The 19,816-nt window shown below is 48.9% G+C and overlaps 7 protein-coding genes across 7 annotated transcripts; 3 read left to right on the forward strand and 4 right to left on the reverse strand.

Moving 5' to 3' along the window:
* Positions 1-73: 73 nt before the first annotated feature.
* RhiXN_03212 (C2H2 zinc finger) lies at positions 74-3,493 on the reverse strand (the record flags this gene model as incomplete). The annotated part of the gene is made up of 9 exons (XM_043323029.1): positions 74-1,770; positions 1,890-2,065; positions 2,125-2,179; positions 2,238-2,409; positions 2,548-2,823; positions 2,894-2,980; positions 3,052-3,222; positions 3,279-3,367; positions 3,418-3,493. 9 exons carry the CDS (start codon positions 3,491-3,493, stop codon positions 74-76), a joined length of 2,799 nt encoding a protein of 932 aa, XP_043178525.1.
* Positions 3,494-3,665: 172 nt separating this feature from the next.
* Positions 3,666-4,684, forward strand: RhiXN_03213 (uncharacterized protein; the record flags this gene model as incomplete). Its single annotated transcript, XM_043323030.1, has 6 exons — positions 3,666-3,792; positions 3,842-3,966; positions 4,018-4,091; positions 4,152-4,203; positions 4,255-4,337; positions 4,390-4,684. 6 exons carry the CDS (start codon positions 3,666-3,668, stop codon positions 4,682-4,684), a joined length of 756 nt encoding a protein of 251 aa, XP_043178526.1.
* A 2,139-nt stretch (positions 4,685-6,823) lies between these two features.
* Positions 6,824-7,957, forward strand: RhiXN_03214 (histidine phosphatase family containing protein; the record flags this gene model as incomplete). The annotated part of the gene is made up of 7 exons (XM_043323031.1): positions 6,824-6,862; positions 6,909-7,104; positions 7,180-7,257; positions 7,320-7,417; positions 7,472-7,594; positions 7,648-7,755; positions 7,814-7,957. 7 exons carry the CDS (start codon positions 6,824-6,826, stop codon positions 7,955-7,957), a joined length of 786 nt encoding a protein of 261 aa, XP_043178527.1.
* A 386-nt stretch (positions 7,958-8,343) lies between these two features.
* On the reverse strand, positions 8,344-12,272 carry RhiXN_03215 (CHAT domain protein; the record flags this gene model as incomplete). Its single annotated transcript, XM_043323032.1, has 4 exons — positions 8,344-8,648; positions 8,707-9,256; positions 9,316-11,485; positions 11,548-12,272. The coding sequence occupies 4 exons, from the start codon at positions 12,270-12,272 to the stop codon at positions 8,344-8,346; spliced, it is 3,750 nt and encodes a 1,249-aa protein (XP_043178528.1).
* A 268-nt stretch (positions 12,273-12,540) lies between these two features.
* Positions 12,541-14,356, forward strand: RhiXN_03216 (alpha/beta hydrolase family protein; the record flags this gene model as incomplete). Its single annotated transcript, XM_043323033.1, has 17 exons — positions 12,541-12,632; positions 12,685-12,719; positions 12,778-12,792; positions 12,847-12,949; positions 13,001-13,106; positions 13,157-13,221; positions 13,272-13,295; positions 13,343-13,364; positions 13,425-13,456; positions 13,513-13,638; positions 13,694-13,762; positions 13,815-13,854; positions 13,908-13,957; positions 14,009-14,060; positions 14,120-14,179; positions 14,228-14,278; positions 14,330-14,356. The coding sequence occupies 17 exons, from the start codon at positions 12,541-12,543 to the stop codon at positions 14,354-14,356; spliced, it is 969 nt and encodes a 322-aa protein (XP_043178529.1).
* A 325-nt stretch (positions 14,357-14,681) lies between these two features.
* RhiXN_03217 (myosin-4) lies at positions 14,682-17,944 on the reverse strand (the record flags this gene model as incomplete). The annotated part of the gene is made up of 2 exons (XM_043323034.1): positions 14,682-17,700; positions 17,757-17,944. 2 exons carry the CDS (start codon positions 17,942-17,944, stop codon positions 14,682-14,684), a joined length of 3,207 nt encoding a protein of 1,068 aa, XP_043178530.1.
* A 658-nt stretch (positions 17,945-18,602) lies between these two features.
* On the reverse strand, positions 18,603-19,172 carry RhiXN_03218 (uncharacterized protein; the record flags this gene model as incomplete). Its single annotated transcript, XM_043323035.1, has 1 exon — positions 18,603-19,172. The coding sequence occupies one exon, from the start codon at positions 19,170-19,172 to the stop codon at positions 18,603-18,605; it is 570 nt and encodes a 189-aa protein (XP_043178531.1).
* Positions 19,173-19,816: the final 644 nt, after the last annotated feature.

Here is a 19,816-nt window from a genome sequence, read left to right on the forward strand (position 1 = left end):
AAGAGAATAAAAGCCAAGTAATAATGGGATTCGTGAAAACGTCACTTTGTCGTCAATTTATTCGGCATTTGGCTCAGTTGAGTACGCCGCCTTGCCTGCCTGATGCAGGTACTGGCTGCGGCTGGCGCAACCGGGCTGCACCAACACCTGAACGACCCAGTGCTGGTAAACTCATCCGACGGTGCCATTCCTGTTGCGACTGCTTATAATCGGTTTCCGTCGCGTCATCGTCGTCGTCGTCAGTTAAAACTGCATTATCGTCACCGTCCTTGGCACGCTTGCTATTCTCGGGCCCAAGCGTCTGAGACGGCAAGCGCTTGTAGTTTGGTCGATTGTTGCTCGGTTCCACGACGTACGATCCAGTGTTGGTCATCAATGAGCGCCAGGCATCACCTTGGAGGGTACCGGGAGCAAAAGGAGGGGGGAAGGTTGGGTCGTTCTTGATATTGGTTTTCGAATCAGACTCTTCTTGCTTAGCTGCTGCAGCTTTCATCTTGGGTGCCATCTGGAGAGACGGTGCTGGTAGCGCATTCAAGGCACTACGATACTGTTCGAGCCCTTTAGTCTCCGGCCCACCCACGCGAGGAGTCTGGCCGGCTCCGGACTGAGGCCGTTGCTGGCCAATTCTAGTGAGGGGATCGACCGCAGCGGCACGGGGGGTTGCATCTCCTCTCGGCGTCTTTAGACAAGGCATTGACGTCATCTTGGCCAAAGAGTGCCCCCGGCCCTCGCCATTGGGCTGGTTTTGGCCATCCATGCATTCGTTCCAGAAAGCCTTGAGATCCCCGAAGGTTGATTGGCGTTGCGTCATAGAGGGCCTAGACGGAGACTCGACCTGAGGGGTGAGTCCAGTCCCCATACCTATCCCGGGGACCATCATAGGGCCCATGGAAAGCAGAGAGCTAGCGCCAGGGTCATGCAAGGCTATATCGTCGATCGCACGTCCAATACTGGTGGTACTTCCGGATTCCGAACCAACTAGACTCATTGGGCTAGGAAAGTCGGTGTATTCGCTAGCGGTTCCCGGTCTTCCAGAAGATTCATAGTCCGTACCCGAGTCACTCGCGCTTACGCTGCCACGGTGCATGTACAGTCTAGTCGGGGTGATGGCAGGGTATTGTTGACCCTGAGCGCGCAACAGCGCTTGATTAAGAAGTTGATGAGATCCATCAAGTGAAGGAGACGAGCGATGGCGCTGATGGTGCTGGATCGAGTGACGCTGATAAGAGGCTGATGCCGGGCGCTGGTGAAGCGTAGTCAGTGGAATTTGACTTGGCTCGTGTTGTGAATCGATATTATAGCTGAACGGGCTGCCCATCGAGGTCTGAAACTTGTGCGATGATGTGTAGCTAGGCGCGTTGGGATCATGGAAGACACCGCCATCAAAGTTACTGGGTACGTTGTTCAGTCCCATCAGGTCCATGCCATTCCATGGAGATGAGTCGGCGCTTTCACTTGTTGCGGCCGAAAAGGAAAGAGAAGGCGCTTCTGGGCTTCCCATAAACGTGTTCGAGGCCGGATTGGGCATTGGTACGGTGTTATCGAATATAGGGGGCATGGCGATGGGGTTGTCAGGGGGTGGGTAGTGGAAATTGAAGGGTGGCATATCTTCCTGGTAATGGCCAAATGAGTTTATCATCGGCTCTTGGGGGAGGGAGATAGCGTGTTCGGGAAGTGTTCCAGGCACGTTGTTGGGAGAAGGGTTGGTGTTTCGACGGGGACGCTTCGTCTTGGGATAGTTACATTTGGAACCACGTGAGGAACAATTATCTGAAAGAAAACACGTCAGCAATCATATAAGGAAGACCCGTCCGGCACTGCGGGCTGAGATATGGCCGGGATATGGGGGAAGACGAAGGGAGATAGGTAGGCGTGGGAGATGGACTCACTGCATGATGGGCGTCCAAAATCGCATTTGGTACTGCTTTGTGTGCACTCCTCGCATGGACGGCGCTTCTTGTCATCCGAGGCTGCTGATTGGTTGCGCGCCCCCTGCTTACGCGACGTTGTATTGGCAAGGCCGCCGGGGGTATGGCACTTGTTCACATGGCGAGAGAGCAGGTCACTGGAGGGAGCAGGATGAATATATGAGCCAAGGAGCAATTAGACCGCGATGGAGCGTACCTTCTTGCGAAGCGGTCTCCGCAGGTCTGGCATGCGTAGGGTCTGTCTCCAGTGTCTATACGAGTGGAGAGGGTGTGAGCGGGGCGCAAAAGAACCAAGTGGAGCGTACATACGGGAGCGCATGTGGCGTGCTACGTGTTGGGGCCGTGTAAATGTCGCAGAACATACAGGACACATATGATCTCCGCCCATATTGACAGATAATTCTTCTAGCAAAAGGTGGTCGTTGCTTACAATTGAGAGAGCGGTTCCGGTCGGCTCGTCCTCTCTTTGAAGGCTCCAAATCTGATGATGTCATTGAGTTTGCAGTTGTTTGTACTTCAGAAGCTCCTGTCGACGTCACAGCCCGTTGTGACACCGATTAGCTGAGATCGCCAAAATGGCCAAACGCTATCAACAACTCTATTGATCGTCATTCCGCACCGCATATATGCACATTGTGACACAATGCTGCCCGTGGCGTTCAACATCATTCCAATAGGTAGCTGCCTCGACCGAGCCACCGCCGACAAGCGCCAGACCACAGTTTGGGTAGGCCCAGTTGCGTATATGCAAATCTAGGACCCAGTCTTGATTGCGATCCCTCGTTTCCAACCCTAAGCTAAGGCTGTTCTCACCGACCGAATCGAACCCATCATTGCGTGTAATTGCCGCGACATCAAGCAATTCGCCGTTCACAACGTGTATCCGTATGCGTGGCTTTGCACCCCAGATCACAGTAAGGCTCGGCGCATCGGGCGCATCGATAGTGTCCCCAATACCCACATACCGAACACAATTTTCGGGCTTCTGTCGCGCTCTCAGGTGCTGCGGCAGTCAGATAGCTGGGCACATGGCTGGGAAGTGATCCCAACCCCTAAATAAATCACCCACAATCAGTGTGGCGAGGTCACAAGAAGCCGACCAAAATTATACGAAACTGCTTACCTCTTGTTCGATAATCGCATTTAGATTTTTTCGGTACAATAGGATCGACCGCACATGGGTAGTAGACTTCTTCCGACCCTTGTTACAGTCGTCTGCGAGTGTCGTCCGACTCCGGTTACCTGCTAGACCGGTCCCCAGATCAGTGTTTCTGACATCTGTATAATTGGATCGCTACATCTCCTCATGAGAAATGAGTCACTTTTGCTCGAATGAAATGCAGAACTCACTTCAAGTTCTTCGACCCGTCGCTTGTTGCGTCGCGCTATCAGTTCAGGTGCTACAGGCGCCGCAGCAATGTTCTGGGCTTCCCGGGGTGCTGCCAGTCGGTCAATCATATGAACAATGGACCATCTTCCAACAACTCACCTTGCACTCGACTTGCAGCATTACCACCCCGGCCCCTTGGTCTACCCCTCCCTCGTGGTTTATTGACATCTGCCATGTCGTCGAGAAGAAAAAGAGATCAGCAGGTATGTCTGTCTGCGCTCATCTATCCCGTGTATAGCGCCCCCGATCACATAATCATCACAAAATACGTGGCAGAACCCTGAATGTGCCTTTACTCGTTTAACTGACGTTCCAAATCTCTCCAAGCACTCTACCACCATAGCACCATGCGCTTCGTCCGAACTCTTTCTCAGATTGTATTGCTCGCATCTGCTGCCTGTGCAGCAGTAGTTGCACCCGTAGAGCCCAAATTAGATATTAGTGCCAGCTTTGGCGAGGAGAATCCATTTGCTCGTGTGTTTAGTTTAATGTTCGTTTATTCGTTTATTTATGTGTTTAACAGAGGTGGTGAATGGTCAAAGCACCAAATTACTCGTCAAAATTCTCAATACATCTGGAGCAAACGTTACGTTGGTGGATATTGGAGGTTCGTACCATGATGTGGATACTGGAAAGACTTTGCGCAATGTGAGTTTGTCTACAAACCCGTCTACATGCGTCTTATTCGGATCGGGTTAGGTCACCGCGCGCAAATTCAACCTCCCTATCATTGAAGGCATGAACTTGACTTTCCCATATCTCCTTACCTCCGAGTAAGTGGACTTGATCAATGACGTCAAATAAATGAATAGATGACCGGAATGCTATTCTAGACTGCGCCCAAAAGACACCAAACTCCTCGTATGGGCGAATATCAAAGATAGTGTAAGTGTAAGATTTAATTTCGCGTACACGCACGAATTAAATCTTTGTTAGGATGCAAATATCTTCCGCATGACAGCATACGATTCGATCGTCTCTATTGTTGAACCACCCTCGTCTATTTTTGATATCCAAATGTAAGTTCATCCTGTTCGCATATATGTGTTCATGCACTCATTGTTACCACAGGATCCTCACTTACCTTATGGTCCTTGGTCTCCTTGGAGGCGGAGGGTACTACGCCTACCTCACCGCGAACCCCCCTCCAAAGAAAAAGTCTGGTGCTCCCTCTAACCTCCCACCTACTCAAGTCCCTCTCCCCGAGACTCCTGGTGGTGCTGCGCACTACGAGGAAGAATGGATCCCGTCACATCACTTGGCAGGTTCAGGCGCTCGCGCACGCAAGGTTTCGAGGGGTGAGGCATTGAGCTCAGGCGACGAGAGCGCTTCTGGGAAAAAGAAGAAGGGAGGAAAAGGTCGATGAGCTACCTGTATACTACACAAAAGTATGCCACGTACTATCGATGTGGCTCCATGTATTACTTGTACATAGTAATCGATTTGAAACATCTCATTTAATCTCGTCTCTTGTGCCGTGTTTCATACTCTGTAATGATCCAGAAGAGCAAACTCGATCGGCGGTCCTACAACCTTGAATCCACGATAGACTATTTTGACGTCGGTTCTGCGTCATGTATGCGTGGTATATGCGCATGAGGTAATGCCGTGTGAGGATCCCATGCCTGTAAATGATTGCGGGGAACGTATCGAAGATCTTGTCCATGATCTGCATGCATTGCATCACATAGGCCGCGAACGCACTCAGTGTTGTCCAGGCCAGACCCCCTTATTCGGACAGAACCGGGAGCACCCTCTATATTTCTGAAGTGGGATCTTCGGTAAGGTAAGTGTGCATCATCGGTCTGGATACTTTGTGGGGGAGGAAGAGCAAGATTCGTTGTTGCGTCATAGTGTTGTAAATTGAATAATCTTCGAGTAATCAAACCAGAGGCACGTAGATGAATTACTGTAAAGGTTACGTGCGTGACATCTGTGGTCGGAGTGTTGTCCAAGTTTGTCAACAGAACGATTTACCTAAACCAACTTTCTGGCCCACCTCACGCATAAAAGGGATTCCATAGGAGTTCCCGGGATTGAAACTGGAATGGAACCAGTACTTAAGAAGCACGGATGCATAGACACTCCATAACCTGGACAGCCACTGTAGCCGGTTACCGTATACCATTTCTTCTTCAATTGTGCAGGGAGTACGAAAACATATGCCACGGTATATAAATATAACTCTGGCCTTTGTTGAATATCGCGATCATAAGTCCGAATGTAGTCAATTGTCATTGAAGAACCCATGCTGTACAAAAAAACGTGAAGATGATTATCTGGAAGTTCTCACCTTTTAGAGATTGGCTGACTTGCCTTGTCCATTCAAATCCACCAAGCTCTAGTGGCAGTGTAACATGGTAGTTGATGTGTACTATGCAGTACACTTCGGATTATGTGTGCCACTTGGACACTCTCGGCCCGTCACACAGTCTTTTTGGAAGCTATCGGTTGGGCATACATATCAATCAGCCGGTCCATCGATACGTTACAATAGCCGCAACATTAACTCCTGACGGCAAACCTGCCTAACATGGGTTAAGAACTTACACGTTATTGTACCAGTACACATTAGTTCTGGGCTTTATTGGCAGTTTGACATCCCGTCTGGACAGGAGATCGAGGAATTTCAACGATCATACATCTTCCGGCAATCTCGATAATCTCGCACTTGAGATTAAAGTACACGCGCAACCTGGTTCGTTAAATCTAGCCATGCGGTTGCGGGGGCAGTTGAGTGATTTACGTCGGAAATCGACAAGGTTCCCCAGCAGTGAGTAGCGCGTGACAGAGGTACATCGACGGCTGCGGATACTAAGAAATATTCCTAGGTTTAGTAGAACTAACATAAAAATAGGCGAAGCTTTATTTAAAACGTCTGAAATTGTCTCGGCCGGCCACGGATTTTGCAACAAGCGCCAACAGGAGCTGGCAAGTACGCATTCTATACGAACTAGATTTTGGATTATCTCTTATCTGATATTTAGTACTTGAGAATCTTGTAAATGAAGGTTGTTACTTTACAAGTTCTCTGTGAGTTTAGTACTGGCTCTCACATAATTAGGTTTATCGAAGCGTCCACACCCAACGACCAGAGTATCTTGGGGTTACAAAAGGTACATTTTCAATGACTAATTCCTGCACCAGTGCCGGAGTAAGTAAGCTGTCATGAACCAGAAAATAATATCCAAGTTTATTTATTCGACGGCGACATTCCGCCGGTAAATCGACAACATTGGTGACAAACTTGAGCATCAGTCCTGAGATTGAGCCACGCTGAGCGCAGAACGAAGATCCTCAAACAGATGCCAAGACATGTCTGTACCTGGGAGATGTCATCAATCATTACTCTTCGCCTCTGGCACAGCCAAATTTAGCCCGTGGAATGAACTAGATAGCGTGCAGCCTAGCCCTCAGATACAATTTCAAGATTGCATCAGGTCCTTGGTTAGTTTGACACCCCCCCCCCGTTTGTTGGCTGGGCTAGGTTACCTGTATCAATGCAATGGAAGTGGACAATAATTCTCAGGGAATTCGCTATGAGGTGAGTCCCAACCATGATTTCGATCCGTTGTAACTGCAGTTCACAGGCTATTTCCGGGTTTTTTATCCAATCCGACCCGTCTACGGATCCTCAACCACATCCACCAGCTTTTGGGCTGAAATCACGCACATCTGCCACCTATTGGGAAGACTTTGAGGCACGCATCCAAAAGCTCCAACAGTCAGCCCCAGGTAATGTGCGCTATGTAGTCTGTTGGTTAGCTCGCCATGGACAGGGGTGGCGTAAGCCTTTATTAGTTGGTGACGATCAGTGGCAGTTACTGAAGCATCGACTTATCTTACCTCTAGATAATGTAGGCGTGGATAGGTATGGTCCAATAGCCTGGGAAAACAAGTGGTCGAAGCAGAATGGCGACGGGGAGATAACTTGGGGTCGTGAGTCTAATTTGGAGGGTACCTCTGGGATCCACTTCGCAGAGCTCAGTTGTCATTTTTAGCTGACGCCAAGTTGACACCCCTGGGAGAAACCCAAGCTAAGGCGGTAAACGAGATTTGGAAAAAAGAACTTTCACGACCCGGGGATCCGATTCCTGTAGTGAGTAGACAGTATAAAACAATGTATAGTCTTCTGATGCTGTGTATTTTCCAGCCGACCAGACTATTCTCTTCGCCTCTGACTCGTGCTTTGGCAACTCTTGATTTGACATTCAAAGGTGTTCTCCCCAAAGACGAAAGCACGGGTGATCCCGTCAGGAGCCCGCTTGTCATAGAGGTATTTCCTCAAAATGAAATATGGCATTCATAACACTCACAAAAGGCTATGAGAATCTTCGTGAAGAATTGTCTCCATACACGAGCGATCACCGCAGTAGCAAAACTGACATACAGAAGGCCTACCCAGGTTTTCTTTTTGAAGACTCGTTTACCGAAGAAGTAAGTACACAGGAAAACAGCGATGGCGGGAACTGATCACTTGCTACCATTTCCATAGGATCAGCTCTGGAGCGAGTTCGTTTCTGAATCAACTGAGGATTTTACCTCGCGCTTGAAAGCTACTTTAGATCATATATTTAAAGATTTACTTGGAGAGAAGGATACCTGTGAGTGCATCATTTCTTCGAGTGTGGAGGTCTGATGGTTACCCCCTACTGAACAAAGTCATATCCATTACGGCACACAGTGGAGTTGCTTCAATCATACTACAGATAATTAAACACCGTGATTACCCACTACCAGCAGGGGGTGTAGTGCCTGTAGTAATCAAAGCTACATTTTAATGGTTTCCGAGGTCCAGTAACCCTGTAACTTCAGATAACTGTAAACGTGTTATGTTGTTCTATCAGTGCAATGATACCGATCCTTCTTAGGCGCAGAAGCCATTCCCCCACGTATGGCTAGAGGATCACACAAAGGCACTGTGCCCGATGATTTGCAGGTAGGTACATTTCTAGAAAGAACACGCATATATCTTATAATCAGTGGAACTGTTAACAGTGGGAGATAAGATCAATATCATTTAAATTAAACGGCATTGTCTGAGCTGTCACCAATCGGTCCTGGGACACCAAAATATACAAAGGGAATCCATCTTATAGGGTCAATTTCTGGATTGGCTCCTCGTAATTCTTGGACTGCACAGTGCAAAGCAAGGGCTGAATTGGAGACAGGATCTCCATCGCTTTGTAGTATACGTCTGTAGAATGAAGTGGCTACGTCGCACCCGTCTTGGTCATTGATAGACCACATAGTGGCTACGGCACCTCTATAGCCAGCAAACATGAAGCTCCCTGCGAGACTAAACGATTCGTCGGGTGTTTTAATGCTCCCTGTTTTATCGTGTATTAATATTATATGTGAAACGAGGTTTGCTTGATTTAAACATACCGGTTGCTGTCTGGCACGCCGACAAGTACACCAACTCCGCTTTTGGCAGTGGAGTCTGAATAATTTCTCGAATAGTCAGGTTTCCGTCATGAAGAACCACGCTGCTATCCAAAGGATTAAAGGTATCCTGAATACCATGGCAAGCAAGGTGCAACATCTCGTGCGATGGCAATTGCTTCACAACCTCTTCTACAAGACCCGCTTTGTCGTGTAGAGATGTAATATTGCCAGAGCCTTTAATTTCTTCGAACGTGGCTAATATCCGGTCCCTCTCTACTATCACTCCTGGCAGTGGCAAGTTAGGTGGCGAAGCCGGTTGTGAGATTAATAACATATGGGCATCTTGTGAATTGCTGTGTGGTTTGCGCTCTAAACCATGAAGAAGAGACGAAATGGTCGGTATGTATGTGGAGACAACATGGGTCATAGCGCAATGCTCTGGCCCCCGTGCATAGTCTCCTGCGGCATGAAGTGGCAAAAAGGTAGCTGAAGGGCCACTAGGGCACCAACATAGACGTGGGAGGATATCCGAGGGCGTATTGCCCGAACTCTGTGTTAATACGGATGAGCGGACATTCGATTAGGGTATGTATAATCAGTTTAACATACCAGGTAGTCTAGAGCTAATAGCACTGGTTGCACAATTGTAGTCCATAATTGACGCAAGACACCTTGTATTTCTTGTGTTGGGGTTAATCCTCTGGTGCGCCTCTGGACCATTGCTCGGGTGCCGTCTTCGGGAGTGTCGTCACGAACTCCTCGTCCTTGCTGGAATATATTCCGACGCATGGTCTGAGATAAAGCAAGTACCTTTTCGAATGTAGTGGGAAGGGGGACTATAAGCACATCCTGTTTCTCGCTGCCGATTACCAGGGCATCACAGCGAAAGCGGCTAACGCTGATGTAAACTATGGGACACACGCTAGCAGCTTGCCTTAGGTGCGAGAACGGGCTCAAGCTCATAAAATGCTCGTGTCCGGGTAGCTTGCGGACGATTCCCAGCCATCTTTCCAGCTCGCTCCCATAACGAAGCAACTTCATACTCTCTGGAGTGTAATCCCGACTAATTTCTTCTATATCATCGGCAAATCCACCCTCGTAATCCACTTGGTTTGGCCGGTAGCTGGCAGCATCAGTGGCTCGATAATACTGTTTAATCTTATCTATCGTCTCATCAAGATATGAGGCTAAATCTGGATCTTGAAGTTTAATCGAGGTAGTGTCCATTTGGATAGGAAGCAACTGAGAAAAGAATAGGTTTCTGCCCTCTTCGAGTAGCTCTACAGCAACGTTAACTTGACCTTGTTCCAGAGCAGAAGCAGCAGCATCGCAGGCGTATCCAACAGAGTATACAATAGCATCTTGTCGTTCAGTCGATGAGAGCCCTAGCCGAATCATTTTTCGTAGAGCTACGAAGACTCGCTTGTATCCCTCCAACACTATTTCATGCAAGTTATAATCATGGCAAATCCTCACAAGTAGGGTGGCAGCATCGAGAAAAACTTTTGAGTGTCCGAATTGAGGCTTGGCTTGGTCTGGACAGAGTACGTCTACACATTCATCCAAGTCCGAGCGTTCCTTGGATAATTTATAACGATCCTCAAGGGCTTTAGCAAGCTTCATGGCGTAGTTGAGGTTTAGATTACCCGGCGGATATGCCAATCGGAAGTTATCAATGGATAAGTTGAGATAGCTTGAATGGAGTGGATCATCGGTTGTTGTTAGATCGTACAGTTGGTAGTATGTCGAACCAACTAGATTGTATCGAACATATATAAAATCGCTCTCGCTTGGTGTTTCTTTGATTGTGGATTCATGAAGTTCTAATGCCTTTTCAAGATAATTTCGGCAGAATGCGATAGATTGGCCTGCACGGCGTTGTATGCGGGCCAGTAGGGTGTATGTGAGTCCCAAGCGGTTGATAGCAAAAAGACGGTTGGTGTGGGGATATGGAATAATGAGCTCTAAGAGTTCGACTACTTCTTCTAGCTTTTCGGTAATATCTCTGTCATCCCCCTTGATATTCTCTTGGACCGATCTTATTAGTTTGCTACAGTGTGTGTAAATGCCGCTCCAATGTGCGTCTTTCAGGCCTGGAAAAGGCGTTTGACGGACCAGATCGCATGCTTTGGTACCGAATTTCATGCTAAGATCGAGATCTTTTCGTGTGAGTGTCTCGAGAAAACGATAGTAGAAAATAGAGGCACGCTCAAAGTGAATCTCGGCAGCGAAAGGGGCGTCGGTCGCAGTAATAGATGCCCTCTCATAAGCATCGCAGGCCTCAGAGAAATACTCAGCTTTCCAGTCTTCAGATGTCTTGCATATTTTGAATGCCAAGTTGCCAAGTTCAAATAGGCGCTTAGAAAGGTCTGGAGTATCCGGTTCGGTCACCAACACACTTTGCTTCCAGAACGTGACAGCCTTTACCCAGTCTTCCACTTCACGACTTTCGGATAGGATATAGGCAAGATCTGCCAACATTAGGGCTTGGAGTTGTTTAGCTGCCGCCATCTGTTCTTTATCTATTCCCACATAAAACGGGACTTCTTGAAGGAGTTGGACAGGATTTTCAAGGTCCTCCGTGTTTTGGGAGAAATTAAACCTCTCGTACGCTGCACCCGCATAGCCAAACACAAGTTCGAACCGAATATTATCGGGTATGCCCGCGTCTCGAGTCCAAAGGATTCCTTCAAACGAGGCTGATATAGCATCGTCGAGGTTGGTGGAAGTGCCGTCTGATTGGTAAGAACTCCACAATTCGTTGAACGTCGTTAATTGCCTGCCAGGTGGATATGTATGATTAATAGCAGGTCGAGACAGTACCATTCAAATACGTATTACCTCTGTGCATAAAATGCTGCCAGGCTTCGGAGAGAGTCATATCGAAAATCGTTTTGGGGATTATTGAACATCAGTTCAACAGTTTTTAACAGGAAGGGGTCTGTATCGTCGGGAGAGCCTTCGTTTGTGTCTTTGAGTGCCGTTGCTTTTGTAAAGGAAGAAATGGAGAGAGATATTTCACTTGGGTTGTATAAATCCATTCTCAAGTAAAGTGCTATTGAGCGGCATAAGCTCCAAATGTGTATAGTGTTGCTGCCCGAATGTGAGATTGCTTCACCAAAGACGTCAACCGATACCGCCAGTGCCCCGGGTGAAATTAAGGCCGGAATATCTAGCGACGAGTAGCGTTCGTCCTGGATCTCAGTTACACCCGCCCAAAAATCTTCCAACTCTTGCTCTTCAATACTAAACTTATTTACAATCTGTCCAGGGCACTCGCGGAACCAGTTGTTCAGGTTTTCGACAAGCGGAGATGAAGCAAGGTATGAGTCCAGCTCGGCTGAATAATCGACAAATGCGATACACAAAGCATGTGTCGAGGCCCAGATATGTACATAGTTTGCAAAGTTGGGATCATCCCTTTCGGTTAAATCCACAGCTTGGTCTAGGTCACGCTTAGCCTCAGCTATTAGGCTCGCGTAGTTTGTGGGGTCGGAACTCGATTTGGCTTGACTAAGTGCAGCTATGCCGGATTCAAATAATCGATTTCTCTCTTCTTTACTCATGTTGCGGGCGGTAACGAGGGTTGTAGGCCGGTGCTAAGTAATTTAGGTTGGTTCTGGTCGGGGACCGAAGTCCTCAGCGCTTATTGGGTACTGCACAGATGATCACTACAAGATCCGCCCTATCTATCTGGTGATTGCAATGTGGAGGTTGATCTATACTTCAACACCTTCAGTGCGTACAGGATATTATCTGGGGAGACTCCAGCATATATTCTCATTGCCATTCGGGAACTTATCCACGCGCAGCTTCTCTGTTAACAGATTCAAAATGACTCCCGCAACTATTGCTAAATATCCTGAAGGCACTCCCTTTGAGACAGGGATGCTCGAGGTTTCGAGAGAGCCTCCGCATACACTTTAGTTAGTATCTACGCATTTTACATTATATCGACTACTATAATGGGTCATTTAGCTACGAAGTGAGCGGGGACAAGGATGGCAAACCAGGTGTGTTGTCATTTAGTTAGTTGACGTCAATAAGGCTGAAGCATATAACTGCCAATAGTTGTGTTCTTACACGGTATGTGTATAATTACTCTTATGCGCGCATTGTATCGATATAGGCGTTCCCAAGGTGGTCCGGGAGGAGGGGTGAGCCCATCCGATCGTACATACTTTGATCCCGAGAAATACAAGATCATCCTGTTCGATCAACGAGGATGTGGTAAATCGCAACCGTAGGTCGCACTTGAAATTTTATGTAGGAAAGATGCTCATGAGCCGCAAAGGAGTTCATCTCTCGAAGCCAATACAACATGGGATCTGGTGGCTGATATTGAGAAGCTCCGCGAAAAGCTAAAGATCGATAAATGGGTTGTCTTTGGAGGCTCTTGGGTCGGTATGGTTGTCGATTCGTAGCTCTGTGTTTTAATATGGGTCTTTAGGGCTCAACTTTGTCGCTAGCTTATGCCCAAACACACCCAGATCGCGTGAAAGGCCTGATCCTACGGTGAGCCCCGTATAAATCTTTTGGATTTCACTTAACGATTATCACTCTAGGGGCATCTTTACCTTACGAAAGAGGTATTTTGGATCTCAACTAGCACAAATGTATAACTAACCTACCGTAGTGAACTTGATTTCTTCTATCAGGTGAAGAAGGTTACGCAATATCCATAGCACCTACATAGCTCATGTACATCATTGTCACAGAACGGCACTTCTCATCTCTTCCCCGAAGCATGGTAAGCCGACGGCGTTGTTGGCATTTCTTGTATTCACATCGCACTCCTTTGCACAGGGAGGAGTATGTTGCTCCTGTTCCCGAGGCCGAGCGTGATGATTTCATCAAAGCGTACAACAAGTTGCTCAACTCGAATGACGAGAAGGTTAGGCTAAACGCGGCAAAGGCTTGGTCCAAGTGGGAGTAAGTGGAGTTTAAAAAGATCACATACTCGCATGTTGACGCTGTTCTCTTATAGAATGACTACGTCCAAGTTGTATGTCGATCCGGAGTACGTTGCTAGGGCCACTGAAGATGATTGGGCCAAGTAAGTGTTTCATTAACTAGCTCTTCCCTTTGAATTTATTAAGACAACATAGTGCATTTGCTCGTATCGAAAACCATTACTTTATTAACGAGGTTGGCATCCCATCTTGAGCTCTGCTTCCCGCCATTTTGAAACGAGATTACAGGGATTTATGCGCCAAGGCCAACTCCTAGAGAAGCAGTCGATTGATAAAATGTAAGCTCTGCCATCCCAGTGGTTGTTCAAGAAGACTGACGTGGCTTGTAGCCGCCACATCCCAACAATTGTCGTACAAGGCCGGTACGATGTAGTCTGTCCGGTAAATTCCCGTGCTACCAGTAATGCGTATTATCTCTGACGCACTATTTGTTACCTTAGATAACCACCGCATGGGCCCTCAAGAAGGAATGGCCAGATATTGAACTTCATATTGTTCCTGTAAGTCGGAACGAGCTTGCTGGTTTCCGGGCTTACCCTCGATGGTAGGACGCTGGCCACTCCGCCCGTGAGCCGGGAACTGCAAAACTCCTCACCGAGGTTCGTAACTCTGATCCTTGCCACAAAACTTGACTTATTCCCTTCATGCAGGCCGCAGACAAATTCGTCTCCCTTTGATTCCGGGTGTTATAAATAGATCCAGAGGGGGTAGAACGTGTAAACCAACTGAAGTTAACGAAACCCAATAAACACTGTATTTTCTTCGAGACTCGTACAACCGAGAATAAAATAAGAGAGAAAAAGACTACCTATACCGTACACATTATGCATGTGCTTGTAAACAGTTCCGTAATGATCAGAGGATATCGCAAGAACCGTATTCCAAATAGACACACAGAAACAAGCTTTTAGAAAAAGAATAAGGAACGAGAATAAACGTAGTACGTCATTACAATGATACCTTCCTCCCCCAAGTCTAGATACCAGATCTCCAACATCCCATCTATGCACCGCTGACGTTTGGCCCAACAGCCTCTCCGTGTACGCGGACGCGGTACAAACAGGTATAGTTCGGGTCTCCCCAAGAGCTTCGAACCTGAAAGACAACGACACCGACGTCGATTCCGGCTTGTTTGACGCGTTCCGAAACTTCGAACGTTTGAATGTGCGTTTTGGCGTTGATATCGTACTCAAACTCGGCCAAAAGGATTCTCGCTGGTTTAAAGGGCGGAGCTTCTTCGCTCTGGGCCTCGTTCATGGGCCCGTCAATTGCCGGCTTCTCGAGCCCTTGCTGGTATTTGGCCAATTTCTCGAGATTGTCCGCGCCTTCGACCAACCCCCAAACCGCGAATTTCCTTGGCGCAGCACGGAGATCGTATGCTACTTCCTTCGAAGCGTGGTCGATAGTCACAGCGTCAACTTTGACGCTTCGGCTAAGGAGGACAGCAATCTGGCCTTGGCTCCCTGCAAAGGGCCAACAGTTACCAACATTAATATCGGGGACAAGAGCCACTGCTGGCGAACGCCCGTGTACTGTTCCGATGCCTAACATACGTCGCCAACCAGGCGCAGGAGCCATGCTAAACGTGGGCGAGGTGTACTCGGGAATAATGCGGCCGCCACCAGTGTACAATGCAAAGTCGGCACGCATAACGGTATCCTTGGTGGTCGCTAGAACGGCACGCTGAACGATTTGGTCCATAGCCTCTGGTCCGATCGCAAGCTGCTCTTGTTGATTGCTTCCACGAGTGCCACGCCACCATGAGCTGCCAGCAGCGTCCTTGAACTTGGCCTCGATATCGCGGAGTTTAGATTCAAAGTCCCGGGATTTGGTATCGTGTTCACGAGATTTGGCGTCGAGCTCCTTGGTCTTGGAGTCAATGTCCCTGGTCTTAGAATCAAGGTCGGCCGTCTTGGAGTCGATATCTTTCGCCCTGCCTTCGAATCGTTTGACATGTCCTTCAATCTCCTTGGCTTTAAGTTCGATCTCGCGCGTGCGGGCTTCCATCTCCCTGACCTGAGCATCGGAATAGCTCCCTTTTCCTTCCGACTTCCCAGACGTGGTACCAGATCGCTCAACGTATCCCACACGGTTCCCGAGCTGGTCAAACTTGGTTTCTGCCTGCGCAACCCAGCCGTCCATTTGCACGACCTTGGTGTCCACCTGTCCTATGCGTTTGTCGACTTGTCCTACACGTGTATCGATGTCTCGAACCAATTTATCGACCTTGCCAACCTGCGAGCCAATGTCTTCCGCTCGGTTGGCGACCTTTTCCACCCGACTATCGAAGCGGTCGAGTCGATCGTCAGCCTTGCTAACCCGTTCGTCAACCCGGAGGACTTTGGTTTCGACAGTTCCGACTCTGGTCTCCATCGTCAACATTCGCGTGTCAACCTGTCCGACCCTGGCATCGACGTTTCCAACGTAGCCCTCCACGCTTCCTACTCGCGAGGACATATCTCCAATGGCGGTGTCTGTTGAGCGTTGTGCCTGTTCGAGTATTGCCAGCCTTTTGATGAGCTCTTCCAGGGACCCAGGAGGCATGTCGAATTGGGGGATAGGTGTGTGCTCATAGTGAGTGGGTTGAGAGGGTTTGACCGGTCTCGAGGATCTGAATATACCCATGTAAAGAGCAGAGAGTACAACGAGAATACTAAGCACCACTTTCATATCATGGTTCAATTTTTTCAGTGAAACCAGTGCACGCATGACTGAGCGCACAAAGGTCCCAAGTGCAGCTCCCACTCCCAGGCCTTTGCTATTCCGCTTGGGCGAGTACGAGAACGAGGATTGCAACGAGGCACGTGGTATTTGTTGAGAGCCAGCGATTTCGCGAGACTGTTGGGCAACTTCAGGATCGGTGTAGGCGTTCGAGTCGTCATCAACCAACGCATCCTCCAGTGCTTGCTCTTCAGCCATCGAGTCGGTAGTATGACCACCCACGCTTTGAGATCGAGGAGTGTGACTCCGGCTGCGACTACGACTACGGCTACGGCTTCGACTCTCGGACCTCCCACGAGACGGAGGCAGAATAGATGGCTCTTCATCGACCTGCATAAGATTGCTAACGCTATGCAAGTCGCCGTCGCCCAGCATACTTGCGCTCGGTCGTGAAGATTGTCTGCGAAGCTTTCTAGAGCGATTACTTCTGGAGGGCCCAATAATAGGCAGCGACATTCCCTTGACATGTTTGGGCTTTTTCTTCCGCTTGCCCTCATCCGAGTCAAATCCGTCCGACTCTTCCTCCTCCGATTCTGAGGGCTTATAGAGCGCGTTGTCCCTGCTCTTTCTCGGTTTCTTCTTGGACGTAGTGGAGGATTTACTCGTGTCGGGCCCAGGCTCAGGGATGGTAAGACCGGCTTTTGCACGCTGGTAGAGAGCCTCAGCATCTTCATAATCACTGGTACGATCCACGCTAGAGAGAGACTGCTGGATGTTGGTAGTCGAAGCTGAATCCTCGGGCTGGCGGGACGTAGCACGCCTGGCTTGGTTGATCAAAAAGGACCCGGCAGCACCAAGTGCATCGTACAACGGGGTCTTGGCCCGATCGGCGCGGTTGATAGGGTCCCCATTGATGTCCACCTCGCCCGAATCGTTTGCACCAATTCCAGATTCATCCTCCTCGCGAAGTACCGATGGCGCACGGCCAAATGTAGTAGACGCCTGGGTAGTGAGTCGGTTACCACTGGACCAGCTCTGGGTCAACCTGGGCTTTGGCAAGGTCCCTCCAAGCTTGGAAAACGCCGCCTGCGTAAAGGCATTGGCAACGTTTACGCTCGTGTCACGGAAGACGACTCCAGGGGAAGATGTAACAGACGAGGTGGAAGCGGTAGGACCCAACGATTGGTTACGCTGTTTAAGGCGGGCGTAACGAACGTTGGCAGGCTCAGAAGAGCCTGGCTCTTCGGTAGGGGCGCGTTGAGACGTGGTGGCGGATCGAGTGGGGGAAGATGGCCGGTTGCCAGTCGAGGAAGACGCCTTGGGAGGTGAACCGGACCCGGATCGTGCGAGCTCTGGGGCACTGATATAGCCCAAGCGTCAATGGAAATTTTCAATGAAAACTGTAACTCTACTCACCCGTAAGAATACGAGACCGGGATAGTATGGGTCGAGGCTGCTCTGCGAGGCGGGGAGGGCTGTGTTTCAGGCTGCTCCGACTCTCCAGCAAGCTTAGAAGATTTTAGTTGTTGTTTTTTAGGTCCGTTGAGAAAGGTGTTGCGGTCAACTCGCCGCTGTTGTCCAAGAGGTGTGTTGGTGAAGGACATCCAACTAGAAACCTTGGTCAGCCCCAGCTCCCTCGATACCGTCCAAGGCTTACCGCTATTAATATTAATCTGAACTCCCTCTATGCTATGGACGCAGATAACTGAGCTTATAATAAATTTTCTAAAAGTGTTTAATCTGAGCAAGATGCCGTCGAGGATGTGTGGGGACCAGATAGATGGCAGTTGCTCTTGTGATGGTGTAGTTGAACTCGCAAACACGTGTGGCACGTGCCCATCACGTATCACGTAAGCAAGCACCTTGGGCCAGAAAAGAAAACTGAGACAACGCTGTGAGTTAAACAATTGGATTGGCCTGCCACGAGGCCCAAGTCTTTGGTCAGACCAAAAGTTAAATCTTTCAAACAATTGAACGCGCATAAACACTCTTTCGTTGTTCGATCCAGGTGGACAATCGAATATGCGTGACCCAGGTCACGAATCTACTGTATTGGATTAACAGCAAAAAAGAGGGTCTGGTAAAATACTGAACTTGACAACGAGTTTGAAAGCAAAGTCTGAATCCGAAACATAAAAGCACCAAGCTTAAGTACAATGTTGCAAACCGGGAGAGTGAGAGAAATTCTACAATGCTATTACCGGCGCCCAGCACCAACTTTGTTCAGTAGGCCAATGTAGCGTTTGTCCGGCGACTAAACCTTCAAATCCATCTCGGCCCGGGCTCATATTGTGGAACAAGTACTCTCGCTCTGTTGGGTGTAGTGGGAATATATTTGGATTGCTCGAATTTTGTCCCAGTTTCAGAATCGTTTTGGGCAGTGAAGAACTCCTCATCAAATGGGATTGGAGTACTCAGAACTTCGATCAACTCCTGGAGTTCAGCTAAAGAGGCCTCCAAAGACGATGTGGTAGTCGATGATAAAGAATTGGTGCGGAACCGCGACTGATCTTCTAATTGCAACCGTGGAGGTGGTTGGCGATTGATAGAGGAAACAGTTCGTGATCGTGGGGTGGGGACGGAAAATGTAGGTGAACGAATGGAGTCCGAACCAGACGGATGTGTAGGGGTAGTGCCAGACGTATAGACAGGGCTAACCGGAGCCGAAGCAGCACGGCACCGCATCGAGCAGGGCACCTCGAGCTGATTTCGAGTTGAAGAATGCATAGGTAACGAAGACATAGATCGCCCACGCGCCAATCTTAATGGAAGTGAAAAATTAATTTGGCTGGACCCGATATTGGGATACGCGACTGGTGCTCGCTCAGCCATGATCATAAGATAAAGCCAGAATGGGAGGGTGGAGTAGGTGTTTGGTGTGACAAGTCGGGTGCCTCGTACTCATATAAGACGCAGGTTTATGATAATTCGTGGCGCAAGGTGAGACACAAACCCTGGGTCGTCGGGTCAATCCCATTACGTGCCCCTCGAGGCGTGATTCCGGGGTCAAAAACCAAAAGACCGACCCACCCCGGCAACTCTTACTCTGCCTAATCGGAGTGGGGTGGCCAGCGGAGGCAGCTGAGGAATAACTTACTGGCTATAGAAGTTGGCAGCCCCGAACAGGGCTAACAATACCCGTCCAGCTCTGTCCCGAAATGAATAGATAGCGCTCAAATGATTGACAAATATCCGAGCCTCCCGCAGCGGCCCGTGATCGGTCGTTGCGCACACCTTCTCCCGCGATCAAATCCTTGACGAGCGTTGGAAATGTCGCCGCGGATCACCTCCCATTAAGCTCGCAAGAGACTGCCAGAGGGTGAAGACCAGAATTTGAGCAAGCACATGACAACCAAGCAAAGCGTCGACTACCATCACAAGACTCATGGTTTCAAGCGAGGCACCGTAGCATCCAATATGTACGGGTTGTCTTGTGAACTGTGCTGATCGACAAACTCGTGTTTGGTCGGCAGCGT

Source organism: Rhizoctonia solani, chromosome 3 (assembly GCF_016906535.1).
Source record: "Rhizoctonia solani chromosome 3, complete sequence".
In the NCBI taxonomy this organism is placed as follows: Eukaryota; Fungi; Basidiomycota; class Agaricomycetes; order Cantharellales; family Ceratobasidiaceae; genus Rhizoctonia; species Rhizoctonia solani.